Source organism: Callorhinus ursinus, unplaced genomic scaffold, assembly GCF_003265705.2.
Source record: "Callorhinus ursinus isolate GAN/ISIS: 27379988/994484 unplaced genomic scaffold, GSC_fseal_2.0 scaffold77, whole genome shotgun sequence".
In the NCBI taxonomy this organism is placed as follows: Eukaryota; Metazoa; Chordata; class Mammalia; order Carnivora; family Otariidae; genus Callorhinus; species Callorhinus ursinus.
Genome location: NW_027397139.1, coordinates 354,549 through 364,779, shown reverse-complemented (window position 1 = coordinate 364,779; position 10,231 = coordinate 354,549). Strand labels below are relative to the sequence as shown.

General features: G+C 55.9%; 1 protein-coding gene across 1 annotated transcript; it reads right to left on the bottom strand.

Annotated features, from left to right (window-relative positions):
* Positions 1-5,242: 5,242 nt before the first annotated feature.
* On the bottom strand, positions 5,243-10,231 carry TUBB4A (tubulin beta 4A class IVa). Its single transcript, XM_025861437.2, has 4 exons — positions 10,055-10,231; positions 9,418-9,526; positions 9,193-9,303; positions 5,243-6,780 (listed from the first exon to the last, which is right to left on the bottom strand). The coding sequence occupies exons 1-4, from the start codon at positions 10,109-10,111 to the stop codon at positions 5,723-5,725; spliced, it is 1,335 nt and encodes a 444-aa protein (XP_025717222.1). The 5' UTR covers positions 10,112-10,231; the 3' UTR covers positions 5,243-5,722.

Here is a 10,231-nt window from a genome sequence, read left to right as displayed (position 1 = left end):
TTGACGGGTGACGTCCCAGGAGGGAGGCCCCCGCCCCCATCCACTGTGAGAGACCCAGGCACCCTGCCTCCCAGCCTTCTGAGGGCAGGGTGGGCATGGGTGGCGGGCTCGGAGGCTAGACCCCCAGCACCGTCCTGCTGGGCCAGGGCACCTCTGGTCCCTGACATCACACCCAAGCCTTCCTCTCTCTGGGGCAGCCAAAGAGACGACAATTTGCCTAAAATGCTTCCTCTTTCCTCAACTCTTCTTTCCTTTGGCCTATTTGCACCGGCCGTTCCCTATAGGACCACCAGAGGGAGCCAGGCTGGAGAGTGGACTCAGGAACCAGGGAAGTGGACAGACAGCAGACCGAGCGTAGTCGTGGACACAAACTGAGGAGCGCAGAGGGACAGCACACATACGAAGCAGTCCTTGCCCAGCCATGTGATGGATGCAGAGGTGACACCCAGGTGCAGCCAGCAGACAGTTCCCAGACAGAGACAACAGACCACAGCTGTGGGTACAGACAGGACAACGGAGATACAGATCTGGACAAGAGACAGAAGCGCATAGGGCGCAGATACAGATGGAGCGGTAACAGAGGGGCAGACATGGTCAGGACCCGGCCACGAGCTGGAGTCACAGTCAGTCACACACACGGAGAAAGACACACCCGGACACCCGCAAGCAGAGCTGCAGACTCAGAAAGAGACAGAATGCAAGTGGACAGATGGCTACGTTGTCCTTGGGAAGCACAAGGACACACCTGCAGGCACAAAGGCAGAACACAATACAGGTGCTTATGGTCATGCACATACACAGAAAGTCCCACGGGCAGACTTAGGGAGTCTAAATTCAACAGAGTCTGCAAGACTCCTTAGCCTCCTGAAAGGTACTGAGAACGTCTGTATGGATATCAGTGTGCATGGGCAAGAATCCACATGCCTGGCATGTCCCGGGGAGCTTGTGTGGCTGTGGGGTTTGTGTGTAGTCCATCAGGCTGCGTAAAGATGCAGGTGACTGGGGATTCTCATTCTGTGCGTGTCTGTTGTGACCATGGGTGCAAGGTATTTCCATGCCAAGGAGTGGGGGGTGAGCAGGTGCACAAGAATGTGAACACACACACACACACACACCTGTAAAGCCTCCAATCAAGACACAGGTGGATGAGGCTAAACAGAGAGCTTGGTGTCCCTTTTCTCTCCAGGGAGGCTGGACCACAACCCAGGGCTGGGGATGGGTGGTGCAGAGTTCGTGCCTTTTTCTCTTCTCACACTCTTAGACCTTGCTAGAGACTGAAATGCTTGTGTCCTGCCCCCAATTCACATAGTTAAACCCACCCCCCCCCCAAGGTGATGGTATTAGGAGGTGGGGCCGGTGGGCGGTGACCAGGCCATTATGAGACCCCAGAAAGCTCCCTCGTCCCTTCTGCCATGTGAGGACATCGTGAGAAAACATCTGTCTCTATGAACCAGGGAGGGGGTCCCCACTGGACATGGAATCTGTCGGTGCCTTGATCTTGGACTTCCAGTCTTGAGAACCATGAGAAATAAGTGTGTGTTTCTTAGAAGCCGCCCGGTCTGTAGCATTCCTTTATAGCAGCCCTGACGGACTAAGGCCTGGAGTCTGCAGAGACGTCCTGAGTCCCTCTTCATTTCTGAAATCCACTCCAATTCAGAACAAACGCCCGATGGCACACCAAGGAGAGGGGGCTAAGAGAAGAGTTTACGCCCCTGATGTGTGATCTCAGAGTGGGATTCTCTGCACAGCTCAGTTACTGCATCTGGAACATAAGTGGATGTGGTGCCTGTCTCACAGATCCCATGAAGGCTCAAGAGAGAATTCATGTAAAACGTTTAATATGAGACCCGAATCAAGCTTTTGATATGCTCTGTCTGTTATTGTGGGAGCAAGGTCAGCTGAGTGGTTAAGAACATGATTTTGGAGTCAGAGAGACCTGGGTTCAAAGGCCTGGCTCTGTTCTTTAACATCTGTGGGATCTTAGGCAGGTCATTTGACCTCTCTGTATTAATTATGGATTGCTGTGTAACAAATCACCCCAGAGTTAGTGGCATAAAAGAACATACATTTGTCATCTGACGGTTTCTGTGGGGGCCAGGACTCCAGGGCACAGCTTGTCGGAATCCTCTAGTGCAGAGTCTCTCAGCTGTAGTAAGATGCCCATCAGGCCGTGGTCTCATCCGTAGGGCCAGGCGGTGAAGGGTCTGCTTTGAAGCTCACTATATGGCTGTTGGCAGGACTGGGTTCCTTGTGGATTGTTAGACTGAGCGTCTCAGGTCCTTGCTGGCTGCTGGCTGGAGGATGCCCCCGGTTCTTTGCCATATGAACCTTCCCAACATGCTGCTTGCTTCACCACCGCAAGCAAGCTGAGAAGGCCACAAAGCTCATCACGATGGAAGTCCCAGTCTTTTGTAGCCTGATCTTGGAAGTGGCATCCCAACACCTCTGACATACCCTGTTCATCAGAAGCCATCACCAGGTCCTGCCCACACTCAGTGGGAGGGGATCACCCACAGGCATGAGTAGGGGAGATGGGCCTCCTGGGGGGGCAGTCTGAGAAGCTGCCTTCTATACTTTCCATGCCTTCATTCTTCTCACTGTAGAATGAAGAAATCAGGACATCTACAGCGCACTTGCTCATTCACGCAACAGAGAATTACTGAGGGCCTGTGTTGCATCAGGCTGTTCTAGGCACATGGTGACCAAGGTAGACAAGATTTCTGTCCTCCTGAAGCTTACACGCCAGTAGGAGGCAAGAGGACAGACAAAAGAAACAAGTGTATAAATAGCCAAGATAATTTGTGAGTTAGCAATAGGTGCTATCAGTGAACTGAAACAAGATAGCAGATGGAGAGGGGCTGGGCTAATTTCCGTTTGCCAAGGGCAGGCTGTTCCGAGGAGGTGACGTTTGAATGGAAGCCTGTAGGCCAGAGGCGGCCAGTCGTGAGCACCTCTGGAAAAAGTAGAAGAACAGCATGCACGAAGGCCCTGAGGTTGACTCAAGCGTGATTGGATTGAGCACAAAAAGGTCGCTGCAGTTTCAGCTTAATGAGCGTGGGGGAGGGTGATAGGGATGTAGTCAGCAGTGGGTAGAGACCAAGGGGAGAGTCTGGGTTTCAGTCTGAGTGTGAGGAGAGTCCTGGGAAGGTTGGCGCTGGGGAGGGACAGGCTCTTATTTGCATATAAAGGCTCCTCTCTGGCTACAGTAGAAGGAGGACTCACTTGAGGATGGCTGGAGTGGCAGCAGGGAGTTCAGGGAAGCCATTGCGGGAGGTTTCTGGATGTGGAATAATGGTGGCTTAGTCCAGGGTATAGACAGTGGGGAGAAGAGGTCAAATTTGGGATACATTTTGGAGAAAGAGACAACAAGATCAGCAAAAGATAGGAAGTGTGTGCTGGGCATATGAGAGAAGGAATCAAGGCTGACTGCTAGCTTTGGGGTTTGAGCAACTGGATGGTGCCATTTATTGGAGAAGGGGATGTTTTGGGAGTAGAAGAGGGAGTTCTTTTGTGGCCATGTTAGGTCTGAGAGGATAAAGAGAGCCAAGTTCACTGTCTTGTCCATTGTCTTTCTGCTCCACCACCCAGCACTGTGCTGTGCCTGCTGAGCTGTGGGTTGAGGGGGCTGGGTACCCAGGCTGTTGTCCCTACACTTCTTCCTCCTGGCTGCAGTGGGACCCAGTCAGGGGGCTGGAAGGCCAGTCTGGGTCTGGTGGCCAAGCATAGAGTGTGGTGGGAAGAGCTGACTGGCTCTTAGCATCTCTCCTCCTTCCTTCTCTTCCTCCTGATTTGCCTGCCTTTGGTATTGCAGAAGTGAGAAAATTTAAGAAACAAAACAAAACAATTCCTAGACTTCTTTCCAGCTTTGGTTCTGGATGCAGATGAGGTTCTACCAACTAGAAATGCTCATAAGATTTGGAAGGCAGAGTGAGGCAGAACTCTCTCTCTCTGTGTGTACCTATTTCCAGCTTTGTGGGTGCTGGGAGGTGTGCAATTCTGGTGGCAGCCTCTTGATTCTCCACCTTTCTCACTGAGCAGAAGCAGCAGCTCCCTGGTGCCTGAGCTCTGTGATGTTCCAGCCTATTCCAGGGCTACTCAAAATGCGGTCTCATGGGCAGCATCACCACCATCACCTGGGAGCTTGTTAAAAATGCAAAGTCTGGGGGCGCCTGGCTGGCTCAGTTGGTGGAGCATGCAACTCTTGATCTCGGGGTGTGGGTGTGAGCCCTGCGTTGGGTGTAGAGATTACTTAAAAATAAAATCTTAAAAAAAAAAATGCAGTCTTGAGCCCCCTCCCCCAAACCTACTAAACCAGGAACTCCGATGGAAGCTGTGCTCTACCAAAGTTTTCCTGGTGATTCTTTTTTTTTTACTTTTTATTATTTAAAAAAAATGTAAGCTCTATACCCAACTCAGGGCTTGAACTGATGACCCTGAGGCCAAGAGTCATGTGTTCTACCCACTGAGCCAGCCAGGCGCCCCTTCTCGGTGATTCTTTTGCACACTAAAGTTTAAAAATTACTGGCCTACAGTCCACTCTCTCAGTCCCTCCAACAATGTTGTAAGCCCCTAAGTCCTTGTATTAAATCAGCTTAACATGTCTGCCACTGTCCTTGTTCTGAGCATTGGCCGATAAAGGGGAATCAGAGTTCTAGACTTAAATGTGTCAGAGTTTGAGCCCCAGCTCACCACTTAGTAACCATGGGACTTTGCGCAAGAGATTCTTTGTGGCAAACTGCAATTTCCAGAGATGGGTCACAGCCATATCTCCCATCCCATATGCCCTTCTGGAATCCTGCCTCTCTACCCTCAAGAGCTGGAGTCTACATCCCATCCCTCTGAACCTGGGTAGACCTTTGTGACCCTGTCGACTAGGAGTCCAGGGGGACACTGTGTGACTTCTGAAGCTAGGTCAGAAAAATGCTGTGTATTCTGCCTTGCTCTCCTGGGATGGTTGCTCGTGGGGAACCAGCCACCATGCTGTGAGGATGCCCCAGCCGACTATGGAGGGGAAGTGATGCCCTCCTTCCGCCCGCCACTTCTAAACAAATGGAGGCTCAGAGAGGGCAAAGTGGCTTACTTCACATGGTTAGCTAGCGGTAGAGCCTGCTCTGTGCGACGCTGAAATCTCTGCTCTGCTCCCCACCAGCCCCAGATCAGATGCCCCTTCCCCACCCACTTCCACCCGGGAAGGTTCACTTGCTGACCCTCCTGCAGGGAGATGAAAAATGCACTGGGCAGAAACAGGGCAGGGCAGGACAAGTTTATTGCAGGTGAAGCAGAGGGGAGGGGGGCGAGGAGGCTTGAGAGCACAGCACCTTTGGCTCACATGCTCCCAGGCTGCAGCAGCGGGAGCCCTCCACCACCTAAACCGAGGTTGGCAAGAGCTGAGGGGAGGGAGTCGGGGGAAGACAGGGGAGGGGCGCTCAAGGGAGCCAGAGATAAGGCAGAGGTTAAGAGGGGAGAAGGGCTCTTAGTGTCAAAGGTGAGGCCAGGTCAGAGGTGAGGGGAAGCTCAGCAGGAGGGGTCCACAGTAAACTGGGACTCCTAGGTCTGGGGGCACAATGGGGTTCGCGGGGGAGGTCAAAGGTGAAGGAGAGGTCGGGGTGAGGGAAGACTCATGGAGCTCAAGGTGAAGCGAGGCTCACGGGTCAAAGGTCAGCCAGGGCCCCGAGCCGAAGCAGCGAGGTTCGTGGGGGCGGCGTTGGCCTGGCGGGAGGCCCTAGGCCACCTCCTCCTCCGCCTCCTCCTCGAACTCGCCCTCCTCGGCCGTGGCGTCCTGGTACTGCTGGTACTCGGACACCAGGTCGTTCATGTTGCTCTCGGCCTCGGTGAACTCCATCTCGTCCATGCCCTCGCCCGTGTACCAGTGCAGGAAGGCCTTGCGCCGGAACATGGCGGTGAACTGCTCGGAGATGCGCTTGAACAGCTCCTGGATGGCCGTGCTGTTGCCGATGAAGGTGGCGGCCATCTTGAGACCGCGCGGCGGGATGTCGCACACGGCCGTCTTCACGTTGTTGGGGATCCACTCGACGAAGTAGCTGCTGTTCTTGCTCTGCACGCTCAGCATCTGCTCGTCCACCTCCTTCATGGACATGCGGCCGCGGAACACGGCGGCCACCGTCAGGTAGCGGCCGTGGCGCGGGTCGCAGGCGGCCATCATGTTCTTGGCGTCGAACATCTGCTGCGTCAGTTCCGGCACCGTGAGCGCGCGGTACTGCTGGCTGCCGCGGCTGGTGAGCGGCGCGAAGCCGGGCATGAAGAAGTGCAGGCGCGGGAAGGGCACCATGTTGACGGCCAGCTTGCGCAGGTCGGCGTTCAGCTGGCCCGGGAAGCGCAGGCAGGTGGTGACGCCGCTCATGGTGGCCGACACCAGGTGGTTGAGGTCGCCGTACGTGGGCGTGGTCAGCTTCAGGGTGCGGAAGCAGATGTCGTACAGGGCCTCGTTGTCGATGCAGTACGTCTCGTCCGTGTTCTCCACCAGCTGGTGCACCGACAGCGTGGCGTTGTAGGGCTCCACTACCGTGTCCGACACCTTGGGCGACGGCACCACGCTGAAGGTGTTCATGATCCGGTCCGGGAACTCCTCGCGGATCTTGCTGATGAGCAGCGTGCCCATGCCCGAGCCCGTGCCCCCGCCCAGCGAGTGGGTCAGCTGGAAGCCCTGCAGGCAGTCACAGCTCTCGGCCTCCTTCCGGACCACATCCAGGACGGCGTCCACCAGCTCGGCGCCCTCCGTGTAATGGCCCTTGGCCCAGTTGTTGCCGGCTCCCGACTGGCCTGCAGAGGGGAGGGGAGGGGAGGGGGCATGCCGGGCGGTTACGGGGAGGGCTCGCCCTCAACGCCACCCCGGCCATCCTAGCAGTTGAATAACGAAATTGTTATTTCATTAGTATCATTGTTAGTCCTTCTCTCTGCTTCCATATTTGCCTCTCTTCGTCCAGAGCCAGAGGGATTCTGGTAAAACCGGAATCGATTCATGCCCCACTTTGGCGCAGAGCCATCCTGCTTTAGCTCAAAAACCAGCTCCACCTTTGGGTGAAAGCCTAAGTCCTCCCCTCAGCCTGCAGGGCCCTGCAGGACCTGCCACTTCCTACCCCCTGCCCTCACCTCCTCTCTCCCGGCCCTGGCTCACTCTGCTCCAGCCACAGGGTCTTCCTTGCTGTTCCTCCAATACACCAGGCACAGTCCTACCCCAGGGCCTTTGCACATGCATTCCCTCTGCCTGAGTGCTCTTCCCGCAGATACCCACGTGGCTCTCTCACCTCCTTAAGGGCTTTGTTCCCCTCAGTGAGGCTCTCCCTGATCACCCTATATACAACTGCAACCGTTCCCATTTTTTATTCCTCTTCCTTGCTTATTATTTTTCCCCCCCAAACACTGACAAACCTATGCTGCCCTATTAATCATGTTTATTGTCTGTAGTCTCACAGGGAAGTGTGAGAGCTCCAGGAGGACAAGGATTAGTATTAGAATACGGGCTGGTATTTTCACGAAAAGGTAACATTTCTCATCCCCTCCTCTGACTCCACCCTGGTCTGATCTCATCAGCCCTGTCCTGGACTGGTTTCCACCCTCATCTCCATCCTATACCCCCAAAGTCTGTTCTCCTCCAAGCAGCCAGAGGGCGCCTGTGAGCACCTGAGTCAGGTCCTACCCCGTCTAACCAAAACCCTCCAGGGCTCCCACCCCCTCAAGATACACGCCCAAGTCCTCCCTGCAGCCCACAGGGCCCTGAATAACCTGCCCCCACCCTGTCACCTCCCTGCACTCGCCTCCTCACTCTCTCCCCCTTGCTCAGTCTGCTCTGGCCACACAGGCCTCCTTGCTGTTTCTCCAGCACACCAGGCCTGATGATGCCCCAGGACCGTTGCACCTGCTGTTCATCCTGCCTGGGATGCCCTTCCCCCCAGGTATTCACATGGTCGACTTCCTTCAGGTCTCTGTGCCATGTCACTGCCTCCGAGAAAACAGGATTGCCAGGCAAGCTGGCTCCTGACTCCACACTTTTACCACTGCCTCCCCCACCCTCTCTCCCAGGGGCCATAGAATCTCTTAGCCCCAATGGAGCCATCCATGGTTATCCTAGAATCCCTCACACCCTTTGGCCAACATTACTTAGTCCTTCCACAGCCAGATCCTGAGGACGTATTGTATGCCATACCCACACAGGAGCATCATTATCTTGCTGAATCATCACACAGACCAGAGAGGGGAAGTCGCTTGTCCAAGGTCACACAGCTTGTCATGTCAATGCCTAGACTTCAGACTCCATAAACCTGCTCTGGGGAAGAGAGGTGCCCGGGGTGCTGGGGGAGAGAGTGGAGCTTGGGGTCTGAGGCCAGGTGGGCGTATGCAGCCAGCCTGACCTAGGGGGCACTGGGAAAGGTTTCAGAGCAAGATGTTCACAGAGTGTGCTTGCTCCTTGAACCTGAGAGCCGCAAATGTGCTGTTCCCTCTGTCTTGTACATCTTTCCTCTCTTCAGTGCCTCTTGGTCAGCCTGGGTCCTACTCATATTTCAGACTGCAGATACCGATGACGACAATGAAAACAACACATGCTTATTTACCTTTTGCTCTCTGCGAGGCACTGTTCTAAGTGCTTTACGCATATTAATGGCTTTAAGCCTCTCGATCCTGATGAGTAGGTCTTTCTTTAAGCCTTGTTTTAAAGATTTGGAGACTGGGGTACAGAGAGGTTAAGGAGCCCAGCTAAAGTCCCCCCAGCTGACTCAATCAGTGGCTGAGTTTTACTTATTTATCTTCTCTGTTGCCCATCTCCCTCCACCAGGAGGTTGGGTCCAGTGGGGTAGAGAGTGTCATCTGCTTTGTCCATCTGGGGTAAGAGCAGGACCTGGTATGCGGTAGGTGCTCGATAAGTTATTTGTGGAATGCATGAAATGGCAGAGCTGGTATTTTCACCCAGGCAGTCTGGCTCTGGTCCATACTGTTAAATTAAAATGCCACCTCCTCCAGGAAGCCTTCTCTACACCCTCCCCCATATCAGATGTCTGCCCTGGGCTCCCACAGTGGCCTGTGTGTCCCGTGTCACAGCCCTGACTGCCCTGTCCACCTCCCCCACTGGGCCGTGGGTCCCTGTGATTACCACGGAGTCTCCCATGCTATGTGGAGACTTTTCACCAAGCATTTGGAAGTGAAGGAACAAGGGGGCTTCCCATGCCTAGAACTCACCAAACACAAAGTTGTCAGGCCGAAAGATCTGGCCGAAGGGGCCAGAGCGGACAGAGTCCATGGTGCCAGGCTCCAGGTCCACCAGCACGGCTCTGGGAACATAATTTCCTCCTGCAGGGAAGCAGATGGAGGGCAGCTGGGGTGCAGGAGTGCCAGGAACCAGCAACCTGTTCCCTCCCGCCGTCCCCACCCTCACTCCAGCAGGTGCCCCTCCCCCAGCCCTACCTGTGGCCTCATTGTAGTACACGTTGATTCTCTCCAGCTGCAGATCACTGTCCCCGTGGTATGTGCCCGTGGGGTCGATGCCATGCTCATCACTGATCACCTCCCAAAACTAGAGGGATGGTGGTGGTAAGGGCAGAGGGAGGGGACACAGGAGGCCAGGCCTGTCCCTGCCTCTCTGCGCCCACGACCTCCCACCACCCCCCTAGCTGCTACCTGTTCCCCAGCAAGGTGAATGGGGGACCCAGAGGCATGGTGGGCAGGCAGGGATGAGGCAGCAAGAAGGGAGAGGTGGGGGCGGGGTGGAGCAGAGTCATCACCTCAGTCTAGCCTGCTGGTGTCAGCTCGCCTAGGCTGCAGCCGCGGGGAGGGGCAGGGTCTCTTTGTGCGTGTGGAGAGGACAGTGGGCCAGCTGTGAAGCCAGCTGTGGCCAGCGGACGGAAGGCTGGGCCCCACCCCCATCGCCCTCTTTGTTCCCAGCCTGGCCCTGCCCCTGCCCTCTTCCCCCTGCCGTCCCTGGGGTGCTGGCCTCCTTGGGGACCCCATCCCTCCGAAAGGCCCAAGGTGGGGGAAGCTCTGCGGAGTTCGTGGACCCGCTCTGCTCCTCTCGGCCGCCTCCGGCGCCCCATCCCCCGCGCACCTTGGCCCCGATCTGGTTGCCGCACTGGCCGGCCTGCAGGTGCACGATCTCCCGCATGGCGGTGGTGCTGATGGTGGACGCGGCGGCGGCGGCGGCGGCGCTGATGTGGGAGCTGCGGCGGCGGGACACGACGTGGACGCTGCGGCGGCGGCGGCGAAGCACGGTCCCTGCGCCCGC